This window comes from Lepisma saccharinum, chromosome 27 (genome assembly GCF_977018435.1).
Source record: "Lepisma saccharinum chromosome 27, izLepSacc3.1, whole genome shotgun sequence".
In the NCBI taxonomy this organism is placed as follows: domain Eukaryota; kingdom Metazoa; phylum Arthropoda; class Insecta; order Zygentoma; family Lepismatidae; genus Lepisma; species Lepisma saccharinum.
In genome coordinates this window covers 28,074,782-28,099,424 of record NC_139255.1, presented here as the reverse complement: position 1 = coordinate 28,099,424, position 24,643 = coordinate 28,074,782, and the positions used below count along the sequence as shown (strand labels likewise).

The 24,643-nt window shown below is 40.7% G+C and overlaps 1 protein-coding gene across 1 annotated transcript; it reads right to left on the bottom strand.

Moving 5' to 3' along the window:
* On the bottom strand, nucleotides 1-24,363 carry LOC145980006 (uncharacterized). Its single transcript, XM_083112957.1, has 4 exons — nucleotides 24,250-24,363; nucleotides 12,116-12,249; nucleotides 5,173-5,377; nucleotides 1-2,816 (listed from the first exon to the last, which is right to left on the bottom strand). Exons 2-4 carry the CDS (start codon nucleotides 12,217-12,219, stop codon nucleotides 180-182), a joined length of 2,946 nt encoding a protein of 981 aa, XP_082969083.1. The 5' UTR covers nucleotides 12,220-12,249; nucleotides 24,250-24,363; the 3' UTR covers nucleotides 1-179.
* Between the last annotated feature and the right edge of the window lie 280 nt (nucleotides 24,364-24,643).

The following is a 24,643-nucleotide window of genomic DNA, read 5'->3' as shown; positions in this document are numbered from 1 at the left end:
CTTATGACTTGAACTTTACTTTGATTGTGGTACCCAAATGATCAGTTATTGCTAAACCACTACAATTCGACAGTAACAGAAAAATACATTAATTTAATTGTTTAAGTGCAAATTGTACCTGAATAATATGGTAAAATACGGATAGGTTTGACATCGCGTTAGTACTGATGATATACTTATTAACCTAATCCAAGATCCTTGTAGATGAAACCTGCAATACAAGTGTCGAAAACTCCGCATAAGATGAATTGGTCAAAACCCAAATTATATGTCATGTCACTTGGGCGTGAAGAAATTGCCGTATCTGTTGAAGGTGCCTGACTGGTCTCCAGAATAGATTCACTTCTGAGGGAACATCCTGAAACACTGATTACATATTTGGTATCAGGAGAAAGAAGAACTGGTGATGGTAGAAGAACCTCTGCACTAGGTTGTATCCTTGTCTGGATTTTCCACGGCTTCAATACATACATTGTCTCATCATTGTCTAAATCTTTGTGGCTTCTTAATGACACAGTGAGTTCAGTTTCTTGCGGGTCATATAAACTTCTTTGTTTAAATACAGAAGCATCCATGAAAATCATCATGCCATAAAGCTGCAGGAATTTCTTTGGGAGGAATGTGAGGTGTGAAGTTTGATAATGGCTTCCACGCGGAATGTCTTCAATGGTAAACTGACCAAACCGATCCGTTTCATTTTGGTTGGAAGAATTATTTGTAGATTGATTCCCCGTGATTCGACGTGGAGCAAACAGACTTCGTTGGTTGAAGGTATTATCAGGAGTCCCTGTGCTCCCAAACGTGGGTAGTGAAGTTGTCATTCTGCTTGGAGTTTTCTCTAATGCGGACCCTGTTGTTCGACCAGGGAAACCGCTCATACTTGCACAACTGCCAAATGGAAATGTGAAAGAATTGTTTTCATTTCTCGTCGGAGTTGTTGCGCGTGGTGCTTTTCCAAAGCTGAAGCCGACAGATTGACTAGAAGTGTTATTTGGAGTTGATGCTCGTGGTGCTGCTTCAAAACCGAACCCGAGAGATTGACTAGAAGTGTTATTCGGAGTTGTTGCGCGTGCTGCTTCTCCAAAACCCAACCCGAGAGATTGACTGGAAGTGTTATTTGGAGTTGTTGAGCGTGGTGCTCCTCCAAAACTGAACCCGAGAGATTGACTGGAAGTGTTATTCGGGGTTGTTGCGCGTGGTGCTCCTCCAAAACTGAACCCGAGAGATTGACTGGAAGTGTTATTTGGAGTTGTTGTGCGTGGTGCTGCTTCAAAACTGTACCCGAGAGATTGACTAGAAGTGTTATTCGGAGTTGTTGTGCGTGGTGCTTCTCCAAAACCCAACCCGAGAGATTGATTAGAAGTGTTATTCGGAGTTGTTGCGCGTGGTGCTGATTCAAAACTGAACCCGAGAGATTGACTAGAAGTGTTATTCGTAGTTGTTGCGCGTGGTGCTCCTCCAAAACGGAACCCGAGAGATTGACTAGAAGTGTTATTTGGAATTGTTGCGCGTGGTGCTCCTCCAAAACTGAACCCGAGAGATTGACTAGAAGTGTTATTCGGAGTTGTTGCCCGGGGTGCTTCTCCAAAACCCAACCCGAGAGATTGACTAGAAGTGTTATTTGGAGTTGTTGCGCGTGGTGATCCTCCAAAACTGAACCCGAGAAATTGACTAGAAGTGTTATTTGGAGTTGTTGCGCTTGGTGCTCCTCCAAAACTGAACCCGAGAGATTGACTAGAAGTGTTATTTGGAGTTGTTGCGCTTGGTGCTCCTCCAAAACTGAACCCGAGAGATTGACTAGAAGTGTTATTTGGAGTTGTTGCGCTTGGTGCTTTTCCAAAACCGAACCAGAGAGATAGACTAGAACTGTTATTCGAATATGATACGGAAGGCGCAAGTTTAGGAACACCTCTTGAATTTCCAAAGCTTACTGTTGGAGTTTCTTTGGACCAATAACTTCCATATTGAGTCATGCTTGACTTGAGTGTTTGTCCGAAACCTAACCCAGCATTTCCTGTTCCAGTGGAGCTTTGGATTGATGAATTGTCTTGAAGAAATATAGCACATCTTCTTTTTCGAGCTTCTCGATACAGAGACTCGCCGCTTTGTTTAGGAAGATTATCAGAAGTTGCTACTCCACCAGAAGTTGAAGTTGGGTTAGAAGAATAACTTCTGCGTGTGAAATCTGCTCTACGTTGATACTCTTCAAAAGGCAAGTTCACAGATTGATTACCACCAAGTGTAGACGTGGAAGCTTTGCTACAAGAACAGGTGTCATGTATCTCTTCTACTCCAGATCGAACTTGCTCATGCGGGAACGAGGAAGATCGACTGAAAGAACCACCTACAAATGCAGCACCTGTGAATGTTGGCGACGGATCTCTTCTGCATATTACCTTATTGGAGGGGACATCGACATTCTCCTGATTATTGACTCGCCTCTTTCTGTCCCTGCTAAACGTATCACTTGCAACGGACTCATTTGGACACGCGATACTCACCCACAAATTCAACTTCTCCTCGCCAGTTAGGAAGTCTATGTTCCCGACAACGTCAGCAAATTCCTCTTTGGTGAAAGTGAGAAATCTAATTTTGCCTACAATGTCATCACCAACGACATGTCTTTCGTTTATTTCGTTAGGTTCCAAACTCCTTCTAACACATTCTTGCTTGGCCCATTTCACAACAGCTTTGTACAGCTCAGCCTCGCTCCTCACATTTAAAGTCTCCAGGTCCAGAATGGCAGACAGAGTCTCTCGTTTGATGGTGACGAAATTGGGATCATCAATCACCTCTTGAGTTCTACTCTTCAATACCTGAAAAATAAACTATAGAGTTGTAACGAACGCAAAATACAAGTCCAATTTTAAAAGATGTTGCGGCTACTCAGAAAAAAAGGGGGGAAAACAGATGTTTGAATTAACATAACATGTTTGGTTAAGTCTTTTCCGTCTATGTTGCCTTCATCATCTTGTGGCTTTCTTTTTACTTTTTTTATATTTGTTTCTTATTATTATTTGTCTTTTGTGGATTCGGTTGCTCTGACAGATTAACCCAACGGTAAAATTACGTGAGTCAAAACAAAAATTCAATCCCTAATCATACGCAAAATAACAATGTGAAAATATATTTCAGTTGCACAAATTGATTTTTGAGTAATTATTATTATTAAGACACAGTGCTGACGGTATGTACATTTAATTGAAAAAACGTCGCTCTAGTCATGGTCATATCATCATGAAAGCCCATCAATATTTAATTAAACATTATTACCAGGCTTAAGCAATTACCGTACACTTGTGGACGCGATCCGTGCGGTGCGGGTTTCACTCCTGCACCTCTAAGTTACTAAGCAGCGGAGGAGTTGGGAGACGCTTGCATTGGGAGGTTAAGAAAAAATACTATGGGGAGAAGACGCCCCCTTGTTTTCACGGGACCGCTTCCTGTTTGTTCTGTCATGATGACAATGCCACACTGTTAAGCCCCCTATAGACTAAAACATTTTCCTTAACATTTATGCCATGACCAAAATACTACCATGTAAAGTGAAAAATCAAGGATAAACCCGTCCTATTTCCGTAGCATTTTTCGTAGCATAACCAATCAGAAGCAAGCTCTAGGTCACGAGCCCAGATGTAATGGCGGCCGCGTATCACTTCAAAATTTTAAAAGCCAATAACTATTGAACCAAAAGGAATAACGTTTCCTATAAAACGGTATTAGGTACAAATCAATGGCGCTGCTTAAATACGTTCTTTATGACGTTTACTGTATACGTATGGAAGAATGTTTTAGTTGTTTCAAGTGTGAACACCGTGCACTCAGCATAGATGGTGTAACTCGACGTGCCTTTCGTGCTGTATATGTTATACATTGTAATCGCAAAAGCTAGCCGAAAATATACATGAAATGTTTCCGTGTAAATCTCCTATAAGATTTTTGGAAGAATTTACATAGCATTTATGCTAGCAAAAATGTTATAGATTGGTTGGTTGGTTGATTTGGTGTTTTAAGTCCACTTTATGCACAGTAAGGCTAATTGGGACTGAACCTACAGTTTAAAGTGGGATCCGAACCACTTGTGCCTCCACCGGGTATCGAACCTGGGACCCCTTGATTACAAGGCGACGATGCTACCACTGCGCCGTCGGGGAGGCCTCAAAAATATGTTATAGAAAATGCTTCCGTCTATAGCTGACTTTACTCTCTTGTCATATGACGAGATGTTTCCCACTGCACGAACGCAACCGACGAAGCCTCCCGTCTCGCTCGCTACCACATTTTCGCCAGACCCGGCCCATATCCAAGGTTAGGCTTCATTTTTTGTGCAATGACGTGTTAGCGGTAAAGTGATTGTATCGCTTGAATGTGAAGCCACGTGAAGCGACAGAACGACAGTGTTGCAATATGCCGATACTAAATACCAGAACAAGAGCAATTTCTAGGTAAGAATGTTTACCATAACCAAACGGTTGGACAGGACTTGGAATTACAAAGCCATAGACCGCGGCTCAAGACACTGATTGAGTGATTTACTGAACTTCCTCAAAATAAATTGCATTATTTGTATTACAGTTTGTTACATTGTTACATTACATTACGTACAGAAAGAAATCGTATTGCTCGTTTTAAACATCGGTCAGTAGCTTTTATTGCACGTTGTGTATTATAACTAGCTACCTAGCAGTATATTTATTTTATCTCAAGCCATGAACTGTACATGTTTTTTTGCTTATAAAAGAGAAAGCATCTTACATGAGGAAATGCACATTCGTGTACTCGATTTCGTGTGTTCATATTTCTGACATTTTTGTCCTACATGCAGATTGCAACACTATCGCTTGGATTTGGAATTCGTTTCCATGGTTAAATTCACCTCTTACCGTCGTTTCGTCATCACAAGCGATTGGATCCCCCATGCTTTTCGCCCCTCTTACAACGCTACCTACGATGCCGAGCTCGCTCTTCAGTCCACGCGTGCTTTCAAGAGCGCTCTGTCACAAACACGATGACTTGCCCAGGCCTTATGTATTGTTTATTTTGCGAACTCTAGAGAAATGTTGTGCACCCTGCTTCACCACTTCTATTTTTTCCAGCCGCCACTACATTCATCCCCTTCATAAATTGTAGCCCAGAATACATATCAAAAGACATTGGTCATGCTATAAATACCTGTAAGCTGATATCCTGCAGCTGTGCGTCTTCTGTAGATATCCCAATTTCATAAACTTCTGGGGCAGTCGCAGGACTTATATAATTTTCCACGTAGGCACAACATTCTTGTATCAAGTGATCCATGCAATACTTTCTGCCGGCTGTGATGTATTTGCAGGCTTCAGCGACGCTTGTTCGTTTTAACTTGCTAAGGTATATCCACCTTAAACACAAGAAACCACAATGAAAAACAGGTGTTTGGAAGTATACTGCCGGACTCCGTGTCGGAGTGGTTAGCGTAACGCACTACGAAGTCAGAGGCTCAAGAATTGAACCCTGGTCGGGGATGGATGAATCATGTTTGTCCTATTACCATTTCATCAGTTCATCATTCATCCTCATCGTCGGGTTTAACGTAAGAGATAGAAAAGCGACGTCAAACTATCTTTCCCCTCTGTCTCTATTTTCCTCTGTGTCCTTAACTCTCTCTTGCTCTATGGGAGATTTCACATTGAAGCGACAGGCGACACATGTGTCTTTAAGATTTCCCCAATCGAACGTAGGCTTGTGACAAGGATGTATTTAAGGGGAGGGGTGTCCAGGGGCTCCAGACCCCCCGAAACACTTACCAAGTACTAAAATTTAATAATTTATATATATATATATATATATATATATATATATATATATATATACACATATACATATATACAGGGTGTCCATAAAGTCTCACACCACCCTGGGTATTGTGAGAACGGCTGTAAATAGGAAGAAATGGCGAAACACGTATTCCATGATGTTCAGGGGGAAACGTTTCGAGACCAACCATTCCCTACCCGCCCCCCCCCCCCACAAGGGGGTAGGCTGGGGTCGGCTCATTTTTTTCAAATAGCAAGGGGGGTCGAAGAATATGTCGTTTGAAAGGTCTTATCATAACAACAATAATACAGCAAATCCGGGGTCTCTACGTAGCTCCAATTGACAATGGCGTGAAATTAAGTGTGGAACATGACCAGCATTGGACAGGACTCCAACTCCTACAGTAGTAATCCTAGACAACACTGGGAGCTAGAAAAAATGTCCCTACACTGTAGCATGATTCGGAGATATCCTAGCAGTGTCTACAAATACGTACCCCCCCCCCCCAAGAGATGGCATAAAACCGCATATCATCGCGCCCCCTGAGATTGCTACCAGGAGGACACGGACCGAGATGCACAATCGCAACTCAAGGCAAATGGTGAAGGAGGCACGTAGTTACATGTACAATGTCAACTGAAGGCAAATGGGGGAGGGGGAGGGTTACAAGATGTTACAACACGTACACCACTAAAAGTCAAATTGGGCTTACCTACTATTTACAGAAGATGTTCGAAATGAGCTCCATTCACTTCTTGGCAGTAGAACAGACGAGTATAAAATGCACGTCGCACTTTGCTGAACGTGTCTGCTGAAATGTCTCTACAGGCTGCTATTATTCTTTGTTGCAGATCAGCAAGACTACTAGCTTCTGTTTTGTACACAACCCATTTAAGGTGCCCCCAAAGGAAAAAATCGTTCGGAGACAAATCAGGCGATCTCGCAATCCATTCGATGATACCACGACGGCCTATCCACCTATTGGTATAATGTTCGTTCAAGTACTCACGTACGTCCCGGCTGTAGTGTGCAGGACATACATCTTGCTGAAAAACGATATTATCTGCATCAAATTCAGGCACACTGTTGACATCAACTGAGTTTTCTACAAGGTCCGTTACCAAGGGATCCAGTGTATCACGTAGAATTTGCAGGTACAGATTACCATTTAAATTGCCATTAACAAATAGGGGTCCAATTATGTGGTTTCCTAAAATATCTGCCCACACATTAACCTTCTCAGGTCTTTGCGTGTGGTCTTCCCTCACAACATGGGGATTAACATCTGCCCATACTCGAACATTGTGATAATTAACACAGACATTTAGGAAAAAAGAACTTTCGTCACTGAAACAGATGTTGTGTAAGAAGTTCTCGTTGTTAGCAATCCTGTCGCACATAATTTCGCAAAACTCAATTCGTCTATCGAAATCATCATCTCCTAGTTCTTGCTTTATCTGCATTTTGTAAGGATGAACTTTGTGTAATTTTAACACCTTACTGATAGAACTGCGTGGAATGTTACTTGCTTCTTTTATTTGTCTGAGAGCCGTTTCAGGGTTTACAGTCATGCGTCCTATAACTTCCAACACTGTTGCCTCATCGATGTGAGGTCGTCCTGAACGTCGTCTGTCATTGACGCTTTGCGTTTCACCAATTTTTTTCACAAGGTCTGAAACATACTTATGGTCAATACTATGGCGTTACGGATACAATTCGTTAAATCGTCTACCAGTGGCACGGTAGTTTCTGTCACATTCACCGAAAAGAAAGATAATTTTCACTTTGTCTGCGCCAGAACGCGCCCTTCCGGCACCTTCATTTTTCTCGTCGTTGCAAACACTTTAACCACCAATACACACACACAAACAGAATCACGGTAACGGAAGATACAGGAAACACGTTAGTAGACCACAGTGTGTACGACACTACAACTCTTCTACGTCCAGTATTTCAAAGTCACTTCGAAAGTTTGCGGTCCGGTCTGTTTGATTACGAGAACACAAGCAGAATGGTCCTGTTGAATCTTCATCGGGTAGTAAGCGTAACACTGATTACTTGGTCTGGTTCGATACTCCGTCTGCATTCTCCTTCAAACAAGTGAATGGGCTCATTTCGAACATCTTCTGTAAATAGTAGGTAAGCTCAATTTGACTTTTAGTGGTATACGTGTTGTAACATCTTGTAACCCTCCCCCTCCCCCATTTGCCTTCAGTTGACATTGTACATGTAACTACGTGCCTCCTTCACCATTTGCCTTGAGTTGCGATTGTGCATGTCAGTCCGTGTCCTCCTGGTAGCAATCTCAGGGGCGCGATGACATGCGGTTTTGTATACGGACGCTTCCAATCTCTTCGGGGGGGGGGGGGTACGTATTTGTAGGCACTGCTAGGATATCTCCGAATCATGCTACAGTGGAGGAACATTTTTCCAGCTCCCAGTGTTGTCTAGGATTACTACTGTAGGAGTTGGAGTCCTGTCCAATGCTGGTCATGTTCCACATTTGATTTCACGCCATTGTCAATTGGAGCCACGTAAGGACCCCGGATTTGCTGTATTATTGTTGTTATGATAAGACCTTTCAAACGACATATTCTTCGACCCCCCTTGCTATTTAAAAAAAATGAGTCGACCCCAGCCTACCCCCTTGTGGGGGGGCCCGGGTAGGGAATGGTTGGTCTCGAAACGTTTCCCCCTGAATATCATGGAATACGCGTTTCGTCATTTCTTCCTATTCACAGCCGTTCTCACAATACTCAGGGTGGTGTGAGACTTTATGGACTCCCTGTATATATATTTGTATAACCGATGCTTATTTATTTCCTCTGAACTTACTGGAAGGCAGGGATTAGATTGGGATCATACGGCTTTGAATGACAGTACCAAAGAAGATTTATGCATGCTACAACTTACAATAATATGGATAAAATATTAATCACGAACTTTACAATTCGTCAACTGGATCTAACATTTTTTTGTTATTGAGTAAATATTCAATTTTTTGTAGCTATGTGACATAAATTTCCTTGCCATGGCAGTTTTCTTTAATGCAAATTTGGCCATCTTAACTAGTAAGCTAAGTAATGAATACGTGCTGTTATATGTATTTTTAGACAGTCTTTATACCTATTCACGTGATAATAATACGATATTCATTAATTTACATATTAAAATAATTTAATATAATTATAATTATTTTTAATTTAAACATTATTGTTATTATTATTGTTGTTGTTGTCGTTATTGAGACAATCCTTTCGCACACCCTCCTTCCTCGAGATATATTTCTCGATACGTGATTGACTTTTTTGGCCTGTCATGCCGCTAGGGTGTGAAACATTGTTACTGATTGGCTCGTTCCGAAGGAGTATGTGTCGCTTGTTAATTCGGCCTGAAATCTTCCCCCGATGCAACAAACAACACGGAGATTTCACACCGAAGCGACAAGCGACACGAGCCCCTTCAGTCTAAAGCAAAACATTAACCGAGCCACCGAGCATGCGCGAACAACAGACTGGGGTGATACGAAACGGCCCAGTCCGAACGACACGCAAGCGACCATTTACTTCTGAAGATTAGTTTCCAAGAGACACTTGTTGCCTGTCGCGTGTCGCTTCGGTCTGAAAGTACCCTGAATGGCTCCTTGTGTCCTTCTTTCTAGTCTGTGTCTATTTTTCCTTTTGCTTGCCTGTTTTACTGTTCCTTTCTCTCTACGATGCCAGGAGTCCCGGATTCAAATTCCGGACTGGGTATGGTGTGTTTGTGAGTATCTTTTCATCACTCATCCTCATTGTCGCCATTATCCCAAACTAGGGTGATCCATAAAGAACGCCGGATTTGAAAAGGACGCCATATTTTTTTTGTTTGGTTGGCAGCATTGTTTGTGCGATTGTTGTTATCAGTTATCATTGAGGTTTTGTGTTGAGAAGCATTTGAGTTGTTCTACTGTTTGTGTGTGTTGTTAACGCCATGGAAAGGTACAGTAAGGAACAGCGAGTTTCGATTGTCAAAACGCACTACAAGAATGGTGAAAGTTTCGCGGTGACTGTTCGGAAACTCCGTACGATACTTGGTCATCTTCATGCACCGAACGAATCAACTGTTCGTAGGTTGATCAAGAAATTTGAAGAAACTGGATCAACACAAGTCATCAAAAGCCCTGGACGACCTCGAAGTCGCCGGAGTGAAGCAAACGTTGTTGTTGTGCGTGATTCTGTCGCTGCGAGTCCTGCAAAATCGTATCGACGTCGTGCTCAAGAACTGCATATGGCGCCAACAACAATGCAAAGAATCTTGACGAAAGATCTGCCCTTGAACGCATACAAAGTGCAGTTAACGCAGGAACTGAAACCAGCGGATCATGGAAAACGACAGCAATTTGTTGACTGGATCCTTGATAGGTAACGAGAGAACAAGGGTTTCGCAAAGCGCATCATTTCCAGCGATGAAGCTCATTTTCATTTAAACGGGTTCGTAAACAAGCAGAATTGCCGAATATGGGGATCTCAGAACCCAAGAGTGATTCAGGAAAAGGAAATGCATCCTCAGAGAGTTACGGTTTGGTGTGGAATTTGGAGGGGGGGGGGGGGGTTTGATCGGTCCTTACTTTTTTGAAGACGAAGAAGGAAATGCTCTGACAGTGAATGGAATTCGTTACCGCAATGCTAACTGATTTTCTTTGTCCTAGTTTGGATCAAATGACGGCACAACTTGCCACACTTCAGGAGAAACAATCAATCTGCTGCGTGAGAAGTTCCCGGACAGAATAATCTCGTTGCGAGGAGACCAAACCTTCCCACCTCGATCTTGTGACTTGACACCATGTGACTTTTTCTTGTGGGGGTACACCAAGTCACAAATTTACCAGAACAAACCCCGAAATTTGTTGAAACTTAAGCAAGAAATTCGACGTGTCCTCAACACACTTGATGGGGAAATGTGTGATCGAGTCATGGTGAATTTCATGGACCGAGTGATTGCGTGTAGGGCTAGTAAGGGGGGCGGGTCATAAGCCCGATATTGTTTTCCATGTTTAAACCTTAATATCTGCTGAAGAGAATGGTATGTGTTTTGGGCTTATTTTCAAAAATAAAATTCATTTATAGCAACTTCAAATCCGGCGTTCTTTATGGATCACCCTATAGGAGGAAAGATACATAAAATAGCCAAATCAATCATACTTTGCCTCTCTTGTTTTAAATGTATTTTTGTTAGTCTCTATATCTATTTCTCCTTTTTCTTCTATGGCGCTCCGGTCCGTATTCGGTCCATGGCCTTCCCGATCTTCCTCTTCCATCCCGTCCTATCCAAGGCTGCTCTTTTCCAGTTCCTAGTTCTAAGCAGTTGAATTGCGTCTGCTCCAGCCGCATCTTCCCATCTGTTTCTGGGTCTCCCCACTGATCTTTTCCCTTACTCTCTATACAGGGTGATTCAGAATTCCTATTACACACTTCTAGGGGTTGTAGAGGAGACTTAGTAGATCAAGTTTTGATAAGAAACCCATGTCCGGAAACGTACAGTTTTGGTACTACAGAGATGACAAGATCACATAATTTCACAGTCTTCATGCCGATGTTTTGGACTCAAATCATCAGGTATGTGTACATATCAAGATTCAACCATAACCAGCGCAGTGTCGAAAATAAAATAGGTACGCCAACTTTGTGACCACTCTGTACAATTTGAGTTGTTGCTTTTATGTCAAGTTACGTCAGATGGTTAGTTATTTTTTTATCATAATTCATTTCTTTGTGGCCGTTCTCTCAGCAATTTTCCTGGGTGTAAGGGGTTATCTTCCTGCATACACCCGAATATTAACATCTCTTCCACCTATCAAGGCTGTGGCGCCTGGATAATCATGTGGAGCTCGTGTTGTGTTGTCTATGTGTTCGTCCATCCATCTCATCTTATCGCTAATCATCCTCATCTTCGCGATTTGCTAAAAGTGACAGAAAAGTGAAGTAAAATGTATTTTTGTCACTCCCCATAAATAAGGGCCTTTTCGTAGATGTAATTGTGGGCCTGCTACTCTCTCTCTCTCTCTCTCCCTCTCTCTCTCTACACACACACACGTATGTTACTATACTAGAGCTCTCGGCACGAAAACAATCCAGTCAAGGTCACGCCACCCATCTACAGTGTTGCCAATGAGCAACAATTTCAACCGACGAAATCAACCGCATACGTACAACGCGCGAAGTGTCGACTGAGCAGATTAGAAGAAGTGTGGCAACCTTGGAGGGCCAGGGGGTATGGAGGAGGCAAGGGGAAGCTCCGACCTTGAATGGACTGTTTTCGTGACGAGAGTTTATACTATACTTACTCTAGCACATTTGCAAACGTCTCAGGATCAATTTCATTGATAACTATCTCTTTATCTTCAGGCTGTCGACCAAACGACAGTCCCTTGAACACGGGGATGGACATGGCGAGGAGACGTCTGTGAGCTCGAACAACCTGGAGAAGATGAAACATACTTAACTACCAGCGAGCACGAGAGTATTAACCCGCCACCATATCTGTAGCTATGGCCTGGAAACAGTGGCGCTAGTGTAAAATGTTAAGCCACATATTTTTCGAGCACACAAATATCCTGACGCTACGACAGAACTGTCCCTGCCATAAGGTCTTGCAGAAATTTAGATTTGTCAAAGAGTTGATAAAACACATAAACAAGAGAATCAGAAAACAAACTTTGTTACACTAAGTCCAGCAACCATTATTTTATCTCTAGCGCAATAAGCCTCTCCCGCGTGTTAGCCTCTCTACACAGGGACTTTCCAAGCGCGCGCTTTTCAAACTTGTCACAGTGTACAAAAACAATTTCAGCTCGAGAACTAATTGTCGTAGAGAGATGAAATCGGTTTTACTTTTTTCTGAATAAAAGGGCTTGAAGCGGTGGTGAATTTTATACATTGTACAGCCAGTGGCAATAAGAATGGTACACCTACTGTCAGATATAAAATTATAGATACTCGAGTGTGAACTCCAATTAAAACTTAACCAGTAGACCTACGAATTTAGTGTGAATCTTTGTCTGAAGAAGACCCTGTTAGAGGGTAGAAACGTTACATTTTTAGTGTATATTTATTTTATTTTTTTATACAATAAATTTTGTCTTGGTCAGCATTAGAATGTTTTATTAACATGGAAACAAGGATTCAAAAAAATATCAAAATTTAGCTTATTCAATTCTACGTTAATCTATGCTAACTAATTTCTTTTTCGAGTATGGTTTCTATTTTTTATTGTCGTGAGAACAAAGAAAGTGGTGTTCATCCCTCATTAAGCAATCCTTCATTATTCTATATTTTAAAAAATCAGACCAGAACTTTATTATTTCGCCGAATTATATACAGTATATTAATGTATCAAATGTGAAAGATGATAAGGGGATGGGGAAGATGGACGATGTACGAGAAATGATCAGGAAGTAAAGATACCAAAAATTGTGGAAAGACAAAAGAAAATCGCCATCTACGCTTGCCTTCAGAGCGGTTTGTCTATTGTGAGACTTTAAAATGGCAGTACCGATTCCTAAACCAGCCAAATGTGAAGAAGGTGTTTCTGAGTGATGTCATGCCACAGAGGGCTGTTGAACACCGAAAGAATAGTCTAGAACAGTGGTTCTCAAACTGTGGTACGCGTACCCCAAGGAGTACGTGAACGACTAGAAGGGGGTACGCGATCAGCTCCGAAGAGAAATGTCGAGAATACCCACACGAAAACATTTTGTGCTGCAGGTGTGTAGAGCAGACTTCATTGTTTCAGACTTCATAGCTTTAACGCTCAACAGGAAAATAAAGCTGTGTTTGTCAACGACACTCTTCGTTTCATATGTTTTCAAATAAAATTCTCGTTAGAAATCTCTACCCATTTCATTCTTCAATTCAAAAACCTACAAACATTTATTAAAGTGTAAAAACGTCACGAGTACTACTGAGAACAGTACCGAAATAGATTAAATTTGGAGACAAATCTCCACTTGAAAGTTTCAAGTGCACAACCAAAACATCAAGAAACTGTGTCAGGCTATGCAGGCACATCCTTCTACTAGAAACTCCGAGGATTTACAACAAAACTCCAAAATTGAGCTTGACAGTTTGTTTACCAATTTATTTTTGTTCTTATTTTTTTTAATAACTCTGAAAAAAATACATGAAACTTAAAATATTTTATATATTTCGCAGTAAACATGTTTCCATTTTAATTGTTGTAACTAAGATATACGTAAGAACACCCAATAAAATAATAAACAAAGGATTCTAATGATTATTTGGTTACCATCTTTCCACATACAGCCCGATTGCAATTATACTCCATTGCAGATACACGCGTCCAACATATCAAAAATTCCCCACCAATCAGGCAGCCAAAAAAAATCCCAAAACACGCTATTCGGAGAAAACCTATGGCCCAGGGCCGGATTAAGGTGGGTGCTATTGATGCTGCAGCATTAGGCCCATTTCTGAAATAGGTCCACATGAAAACGAGAATTTTCCGAAAGCTGAACAGTTTTCTTTTGCTATATTAACCTGAAAATAAATCTTAGAATGAAATTTCGAGCCCTAATTTCGGACGCCTAGACACAGGTCGTAAAATTTTCATCTTGAAAGTTAGTTGTATACAAAAAAATCGACGGTATGCACCATCAGGCCCAATTTTGTCTTAATCCGGCCGCATTTAAGCTAACGACTACAAAACCATGAAATATAAGAAAGTCAAATTCAATGCCTTAAAAAATGAACCGAATGTTAATTTAGACTGCAGAAAAACATAACTATTGATTAGCAACAGGGACTGTGAATTTCACAGGAAAAGCAGCATTAGCGTGAGGCCTTGAAACGAATACTAGGTCTACATGTCATTAAGTATTTGGCAGCATGATCTTGCATTACGGGTCCTGGGACATAAAATATTCACGGGACGTACTATATATATATATTTAATTTTTTCTTCCTTAGTCTGAAGTACAGGTGTCCTACAAAATCATAATGTAAATACTATTACATTTTCATTTAGTTTTCATTCTGATGGACGTCCATGTGGAGGCACATGGCACAGTCGTTCGGATACCACTTTAAACTGTAGGTTCAGTACCAATTAGCCTCTCTGGGCATAAAGTGGACTTAAAACAACAAATCAATCAATCTGACGTTCATTATATTTAATTGCAAAAACGGGAATGTTTAATATCATATTGTTACTTTAACTAACAAGTAGCAATATTTAATCATATCCAATAACATAATTGTTTTCTTTACTTTTCATTGAATTTTGACACTGTAGTGAATTTGCATTGCTTCCATAAAATAATATTTTCATATCATATTTCATTCTATAAGTAAGCAAACAATAGCCTATATGTTAAGTATTTTTGATACAAATATTTGTAACACTATATTTATGTCGTGGCCACTTTGTTTATGATTTCAATAATTTTGGATATATTTAAGTGTCAAAATAATACACTCATGCAGGTTATATCAGATTAGTTACTTAATTGGAAGCACCAGCATCCTATAAACTCGTTAAAAAAACGCACACAAGTTGCCACCCTTGTCATGACCCCCTTTCCGTATTTAGTGCGTTTTCTGGCAGAAAAATATCATAAAAAACAACAAGGGTAAATTTACAGTACATGCCTGCGAACACAAATAATAAGAAAAAAAAATTCTAGGGCTTGTATCGCTAAAATTAGGTCTCAATCAGCAAAAGTCATTAAGAAAAGCTGGTTGCCAAATTTTAAATTTTTTTGGTGCTAAATGGCGATACTGCGAATGCATGCTCGTGCTTAACAATAGGTAATAATTGCACAATTCTAATAACCAGGTTGGCGTTAGAGAATAATTTTACAAGAAACGGATGATATCGATATTTTAACATTACAGAACACAAGGGCCTCGCGGATATAGTTCGCACAGGGTCTCGCCTTCCCTAACGGCGGTCTGGGTGAAAGAGCGTTCAGGAAGTCCTGGATGAGCTTCGGCAGATAAGGAGCAGAAGGCAGATACGAGAAACCAGAGCGCGGGATTTTCACGCAGGATGAACGAACTTGAGACAGCAGTTATGGCGACTCCCTGGAACGATATCCTTGGCTGTCTCAACAGTACGAGCATTAGCCTCCAAGACCCTACAGTCAGAATGAATACGGCAACTGGCTTGATGGCATCACTGGTCGACACGGTTCAATTTGCACGGGATAGATTTGACGTGTATGAGCAGATGGCGACCGAAAACGTTCAACACGGCGAATGCAAAGATGAGCATCGTCGAGCGAAAGCGAATGCCTGATGAAGGAGCTGCAAACGAAGCAGATCTCAGCCAAAGGGAAACGTTCAAAACTCAAAACATATCTGGTCATGATCGACCGTCTGTTAGCTGCAGGGACTGCAGTTGAAACCTACTTTCAGTTTCAGTTTCAGTTCGGCTCGGAATGAAACATTACGGTTCACTTTCAGTTCTCGAACTGAAACTGGAATGAAACCGGAGTATATATGTCCGAACCAGAACTGGAATGATCTGATGTTTTACATCCAGTTCGGCACGGAATGAAACCATTCGGTTCATTTTCAGTTCTCGAACTGAAACTGGAATGGAACCGGAATATATATGTCCGAACCGTAACTGGAATGATCTGAGGTTATAGTTTCAGTTCGGCCCGGAATAAAACCTTTCGGTTCACTTTCAGTTCTTGAACTGAAACTGGAATGAAACCAGAATATATCTATCCGAACCGTAACTGAAATGATCTGGGGTTTTAGTTTCAGTTTGGCCCAGAATGAAACCTTTCGGTTCACTTTCAGTTCTCGAACTGAAACTGGAATGAAACCGGAGTATATATGTCCGAACCACAACTGGAATGATCTGGGATTTTAGTTTCAGTTCGGCCCGGAATGAAACCTTTCGGTTCACTTTCAGTTCTCGAACTGAAACTGGAATGAAACCGGAGCATATCTATCCGAACCGTAACTAGAATGATCTGAGGTTGGACTTCTAGTTCGGCCCGGAATGAAACCCTTCTGTTCATTTTTAGTTCTCGAACTAAAATTGGAACGAAACCGGAGTATATCTACCCGAACTGTAAATGGATGGTCTGAACTTTCACTTCCAGTTTGGCCCGGAATGAAAGTTTTCAGTTTTCAACATACTTGTTCACACATAAACACATGTGCAGATGTAACAAACAAGTTCTTATGGGTTGGCAACCATGGCAGGTTCCAGCTTTGTTGTTAATTGTTTTTTTACAATAGAGGATAAGAAAACTCTTGTTCTTTTTTTAATTTCTGAAAGTAGCGTATGACATCACAGTACAGTAACCAAATTGTAGTTAAACAAATACATTTATGAAAGTAACGTATGTCATCACAGTACAGCAACCAAATTGTAGTTAATAAAACAGATACAATTCTATGTGAGCTGTGGCTAGCTTCATAAGTGTGTCCATTTTCGAGCAAAACTACATCAATAAGATTAATACACATTAGATTTTCCTATTGCAGCAAATTTTCCAATTCATGTAAAATGGCATTTACTCTTTTGTATTACTCTTTTGTATGTAATTACATAATTTTGTTTGGTTTTCTGAATTCCTGAAAATAGAAAATTAAAATAAAATAGTGTATGAACTGTTAATTTATGAAAAACGCAATAAGCATCTATCCTCGATGGATATTTTCACACGTACAAATAACCATGGATTAAAGAAAAATCACTTAAAAATATGTTTCACAAACTTTGGTTGATTGTAAATGATACATGTCATAATTTTGTAGTACGAGTTCCTCCTCCTCGTATTTGCACTTTAACAGCTATTATTTAAATTTTGAATAAAAAAGGAAATTAGGTCATACATAAATTTTACAATGTTAATCTTTTAAATGTCTTTCCAAACGAGAATTATGAAAAACGACAGCAAACATGTGAGCATTAAAAACAATGACTATTGACCTTCCTCCTCGACGAACTCGTAAACACTACTGGAGCTAATAGAGGAACTGAAAGAATTTTCATCTTGGTTTAAGGCTGGCAAGTGCTGATCAGAACGCTTTTGGAATAAAGCATTCGTCCGCAAGACCATGAGATCATCAAGTGTTGGAGAGGAAAGGTTGTACAACAATTCTGACATTACAAACTTCACACTTGAGATCAACCGCTCCACGCTTACCTGGGTGGCTGGTGCAGCCAAAACCACCGGTGTCGGGTAAAATGCGTCCGGGAAAAGTGCGCTCTCGCAATAAAAGTGGGAAAAATGCGCCCTCTCAAGAGTAACCACAATGAAAAGTGGGGAAAATGCGCATTGCACTTGCCTTCTCCAGTTACCCATTGAAAGAAAATGTATTGTGGTTTAAGCCGACAGTGTGTCGATCAAACTTCTTTCGTGACCGCAGAACCAATGACCACCACTCTTGGACAATGCCGATATGAGAATTGTTTCTTGAATTGCGATGCAGCTGTGGTGAAAAACACAATTCCAATGCGGATTTGATTAATATCTTGTATGAACAGGGTTATTTATAGTACCTGGATTTAAACATTGCATGGCAGTCGGGTAGGAGGCCACGTGATTGGTTGGGAACGGGAATGCAATGCGATGTAAGGCACTGTTGGAAAATACATACTTCCTGTTCCCTTCCTACAGGTGGTGACGCAATAGAAACTGGACCGGACGGACGTAGTGACTAGTGAGTCACCTACTGACTATTTGAATCAACAATGTTATTTTTTATGTTGTAACAATATTACATTTATTTTGTTATAATTAAAATCTGGGCTATAAAATATGAAAAATGACACCAAACACGACCAAGATATATGAATTACAAACATATTGCCACTCAGAAGTAATAACTACGTATCCATATTATTATGTAGCGTATTGGAAGCAATGAGTTCGTGTTTGGTGTCATTTTTCACACTTATTTCATACAATTTTTAGGTATATAAAATATTGAGAATTCAGGGGGTACACAGAAATATTCAATTATGTCAAGGGGGACTCTCAGGCAAAAAAATTGAGAAACACTGCCTTAATGGCATTTCGGATCTTATCTATTTCCAAATATTCGGATCTGGCAGCCCCCAAAATACCAAATTGTTCACTACGAAGTTTTATTCCGAAACAAAACTGAAACTGAAAGTACACGGAGGGTTATGGTGCACCAGAATGTAGCGAAACATTTCAGTTCAGGTTCGGGTGCGAACCGAAAGTGTTCACAATGAAGTTTCATTCCGGAACTGAACTGAAACTGAAGGTACACGGAGGGTTATGGTGCACCAGAATGTAGCGAAACATTTCAGTTCAGGTTCGGGTGCGAACCGAAAGTGTTCACAATGAAGTTTCATTCCGGAACTGAACTGAAGCTGAAAGTACACTGAGGGTTATGGTGCACCAGAATATAGCGAAACATTTCAGTTCAGGTTCGAGTGCGAACTATAAGTCGAACTGGAGCATGTTTCAGTTCGAGTTCAAATTCGGTTCGCAGTCCCTGGTTAGCTGAACTGGAAAAGCGGATGAAGGCATATGGCGATATTTGTAAAACATTCGGATTTCTCTCGGAGCTGGTACAGTTTGCTACATTGATGTGCACTCAGAAACCGGTGACTGTGAACGAATCAGCAGAACTTACCATGTGCAGGCTTCTGTCATTGTTGAATCTTTATCAGACATTTCCAAACGTCGAGATTGCGTTGCGCATCTATCTGTGCATGATGGTGTCCAATGCCTCCGGCGAAAGGAGCTTCTCAAAGATGGGAATAGTCAAAGGAGATTTGGAAAGACTAAGCATGCTGGCGCTTACGAGCATTGAGCATGAGCTGCTGCGCAGCCTTGACTTCACTGACGCGATCGAAGAATTCACGCTTGGTAAGACTCGAAAAACAGCAATATAAGTAAGCAGCACTAGCGCACCTCTCATAATCATTTCATGGTACATTATCATAATCACAATAATAATAATAATAAACATAAAAAACAAGAAAAACTATATATACACACATATATTAATCACAGTATGTAAGTGCATCAGGCCCAATTTCGTCTTATTCCGGCCCTGGGGTAGGGAGTACATTAGACGTTTAGTTGCAGCTAAAGGTGTAGAAATAGAAAAAAAAACTTTTTAGAACCTCTGGTCTAGCAAATTACGCGTGCAGTTATAATAGAAAGACCTTGACACACTGTGCCTGTTTATTGCACAACGCAAGGTCATACATAAAACGTACATGCTCAGTTCCTGGTGGAAGGACATTGCACAGCGGTTCGCATTCCAATTTAAACCTTACGTCCAGTCCAAGTTGCCTATCCGAGCATATAAATGTTAGCTTTCAAGGCGCCACAGTTGCTGCAGCAGTTACAGAGTATCTGATGGGAAGTCAGAAAGCAAGAAATGCCACAAACGAAAAACAAATTTGCCACAGCTCTATGATTAAGTAAAATAGTGAGAACAGGAGCAAACAGTGACAAAATAAAATTCCCTTTTGAGACATCGGTGATTAGCTTATCTCAAAGCGCGTCCATGATAGATAGGTAACAGACGTTTCCTGATTGTTCATATTCACATTCTTCAATGTTGAATGGTTACGCAGGAATCTTAATCACAAGGTAATCAGTGATAAGACGATACACGTAATAGTATCTTTGCTCCTTTGAAAATGAATCAGACCAGTTTTCAAGATCATCATGAGTTTTAACATCTCGAGCTTGTTAGTCAGAGTGGAGAATGGTATGGAGGTATCAAAGATGCCGCTTTGTTCAAAGATAGTTTGTTTATCAGGCAGTGACAAAACCGGTAAGGGGTCATTTCAGCCTGCCCGAAAGACCCATTTTACAAGTGGTAAACAAAAAAAATTACCCTTTTACGAGTTCACGTTTGGAGGTCCGTAATGTTCTGGCGGTGTTTTGCCAGTAATGAATTGGAGTCCTTATGTTGAAGTTACTGTTAACGTAAGCCAACAGGACTGATTCACATTCTGGATGTTCTAGTGTTAAAATTTGTTCAGCATCTTCAGTTGAGTGCACAGGGCTAGAAAAGTGTGTGATTGGTACTACGAGCATTCCGGGATCCCTCTCACCTTGACTGGCCAGCAAAGTCTCCAGATTTAAACCCCATAGAAAATCTGATTTGATTTGATATGATTTCTGTTATTTAACGTCGCTTTTCCGACACGTCCGGCTAATTACGAGGCTGAGTGACGATACGATGGAATTCACGAAGGGGCAGGGACACACACAAATAATACCCATGCCTAGGCCGGGATTCGAACCCGAAACCATTGGCGTCGCAGCGCGCTGTGAAAACCACTCTGCCACAGAGGTCGGCCCGTAGAAAATCTGCTGGACAATTTGGATTAAAGTGTAAAACGCCGACACAGATACCCGATTACACCATGGCACTAACTGATGACCAAATGGTTTTACATTGACGTCACCTACTTCCGTACACTTATGGGGTCCATAAAGAGAATTGCCGCTGTGATCGGTCAATGGGAGAAATAACATTGTTAAGTACACTATGCTAGTGGGGGTCTATTCTTTGTCCAGTGCGCATTAAAAAGGTATAAATACACGGCTGCCCTCACAGAAACTTTTCTCGCTTTCTCGTGCACTTTTTGTGAAAGTATTCCCGTCGAGAGTACCATAATTAGGGATGGTACAGACACCGAGAACGAGAAAATAGGGCGACTTGGACCCATGTGCGACAGTCAAAATGAAAATATAATAATTGAATTAGAATTTTCTCGTATTCTATTAATAATACATATTGTATACCTCTTAAACTTTATTATTTCCTGCAAATTAATCGTCTCACATACACCTTGTATGAGTTGAAACGTTCAGAACATACGAATGGAATTTTTTAAAAGGACATATATCATGATACAGTAATACAATTCACTATCATACATGTACAATAAAAAATTAAATATTCGCCTTAAATTGAACATATTTGTTATAAGTTTATAGCTGATCAATGAGATACAAGGGTCGTTCAAGGTTGACCGGGATTTTCGTACGTAAAAAATCGATGAATAGCCGGATCATGATGAAAAGTGCGGGTGACGTAATGTATTCCTTCGCGAGTAACTAGCGCCCGGCATGACGTATTTCGCGCATGCGCAGCAGTTCCAGCGAACATGGCGGCAAGCAGTGTGTCTGTGGCTGTGGAGCAGCGGTGTGTAATCAAATTTCTCGTGAAGGAGAAAGTGAAACCAGCTGAGATTTTCAGACGATTGCAAGCACAGTATGGTGAACAAACGATGTCGCGGACAAGAGTGTACGAATGGTGTGAGCAGTTTCGCGAAGGACGGGAGCTGGAAAAAACGCAGCCGTCCGCTGGAAAGATCATGGCAAGTGTCTTCTGGGACATGAAGGGCGTTATCCATGTGGATTTTCTGGACAAAGGGAGCACGATTAATGCCCAGTATTACTCCACATTGTTGAGTGGTGCTGTACGAAAGTCCACTCGCAAGAAAAGACCTGGGATGTTGTCTGGAAATGTCATTCTTCTCCATGACAATGCCCGCCCTCACACGGCCAATGTGACAACAACAACTCTGGCCAACATGCGCTGGGAAGTTCTGCCCCATCCCTCAAAAAGTCCGGATTTAGCCCCCAGTGATTATCATTTGTTTGCACCCCTTAAAGACCATCTGGGAGGGAAGAAATTCACGACAGACGAAGCACTGCGGAGCGATGTCCTCCAGTGGCTACGACAACAACCAAGTTCATTCTACGACAAAGGAATTCGGGAGCTGCCAGAACGATGGCAACGGTGCCTCGGCGCGCACGGAGAATACTTTGAAAAACTGACATAGTTTGGTGTTTCTTCTGCTACCTATTTCCTCTGCAGAAATAAAAGTCCCGGTCAACCTTGAACGACCTTGTATAATATCAAAACATCTTCATCATATTCACTTTGGTTTTAAAACAGATTTTTGTTCCCTTTCCCACAAATTAATTCAATACTACACTTTGCAGAAACACGATTCATATATTTCTAGCTATTATTCATAAACCATTTATTGTGTAGGAGTATAATTAAATGAAGAACAAAGTGCCGGGATGTTGTAATTATTATTTCGTGTGATCTCTCTGTGTTATATTTTAATTTATTTATTTATTTTGAGATTTCAGTGATTGGCTCCCATTAAGGAGAAACCTAACATTACTTAAGTAGTAATTAAGATCCACACATAGATGATTAATTATATGTTCTTCCATCTAATCAATCATCTCCATCGTTGTGGTTAAACGTAAGAAGTAAAAAAGAGAGTTTGAAATATGGAAGTAGATACAGAATGAAATACAAACTAACCAGATCTATCGCATCCAATCTAACTTCATAATCAGTGGCGGCGATTGTTTTCCAAAATCCGGGGGGCAAGGTGCCAAAACTGGGGGGGGGGGGCAAAGACAGTATATTTCCCTTTGTAGATAAGGTTTAGCATAGTGCGGGGGCAAAATGGGTGAAAAGGGGAGGCAACTGCCCCCATTGCCCCCCCTAATCACCGCCACTGTTCATAATACTCGAACCAGGAGAAACTAGTGAAACTCTGTGACTTGTATGATTATCATTGATCAGTCTACGTTATTTCGCTTTCATTTTGAAAATAACCATTGCAAACGAAAACATTGACGTCAGGATTATTGGAGCTTGTTTTAAATCAAACTCTAGTTTTCCTGAACATGGCGACTAACATTACTTTACCACTGCATTACTTTGTGCAATATAGATGTCTAAGAAATTTCAACTTAACATTATTGTTAATTGTCTCTGAGAAAAGTAAAAACGCCATTCTTCAATTGTAAGACATTAGGTTTTGATCTGCGACCAAATAGACAGTTTGAATTAAGGAAAATAAGATTACGAATTATAGTCGCGTTACTCTGCTTTACCCAGGTTGATCGCGGCATATCATACGAGACATCACTGCATTTATGCCGGCCCCCGTGGCGGAGGGGTTAGCACATCGCGCTACGACGCCAGGGGTCCCGGGTTCGAATGCCGGCCTGGGTATGGATGTTTGTGAGTGTTCATTCATAAATTTCATCATTCTTCCCCGTCTTGGCAAATTAGCCTTAAGTGGCACAAAAAGCGAAGTAAAAGAAAGAAAATTAATAAATCATTGCATTTATAGTTATCATACGTTCGATATGCTCGAATGAATGGAATGTGGTCATGGGGAATTGAGTACTGTTTGCATTTTGCTGCACAGTTTAAAACCAGGAATTGTAGCTTTCCTGGCGACGTGATTCAAACAAGTGTTCTCGGGTTACCAGCCATGTTAAGTCGATGAACGTTTCTAACTTAACCTGACTGGTGACCCGAGAACACTTGTTTGAATTTAAAAACAGTTATTGTTATTCAACCTTATTCAGTAAAAACTGTTGATTTTCACGTTTGTTTTAAATGTATTTTTCATTATACTTTACGACCTTACAATTCAATTATTACTAACCTTTATGATTGCTTATTAAATCAACAAAACTAAAAAAGGATTTGATTTTCGCATCTCACAAACTAAAAAATTTTTCCTACTTGCCAGTTGATATTTATTGACGCTCACGAATTCATATTTACAGCACAGATCAATACAGATCATTCACTTAGATTGATACATCACATATATAACTGCGCCATCTATTATATAACCTGAAACTCAATAACATTAAATTTCTCGTCCAGATACAGTACTTTTGGTTGATTTTCTTCATTTGTAAAGCTAGTACGATTGAGATAGAGGTTCAGGTTAGAGAGGGTGGTACAGTGGGATCCATGAGTATTATCGTGCAAATTGTCCATCACCATGTTCGTGCACTTTATTTGACCGAATAAGAGCTTCAAGAATTAAT

What these genes read in the sequence shown, in the direction of transcription:
- LOC145980006 (XM_083112957.1), bottom strand. Translation starts at nt 12,219, where the DNA reads ATGTCCATCCCCGTGTTCAAGGGACTGTCGTTTGGTCGACAGCCTGAA. An exon ending in ACGTTTGCAAATGTGCTAGA is followed by an intron (nt 5,378 to 12,115) that starts GTAAGTATAGTA and finishes CTTGTGTTTAAG; the next exon opens with GTGGATATACCTTAGCAAGT. An exon ending in TGCAGGATATCAGCTTACAG is followed by an intron (nt 2,817 to 5,172) that starts GTATTTATAGCA and finishes TTTATTTTTCAG; the next exon opens with GTATTGAAGAGTAGAACTCA.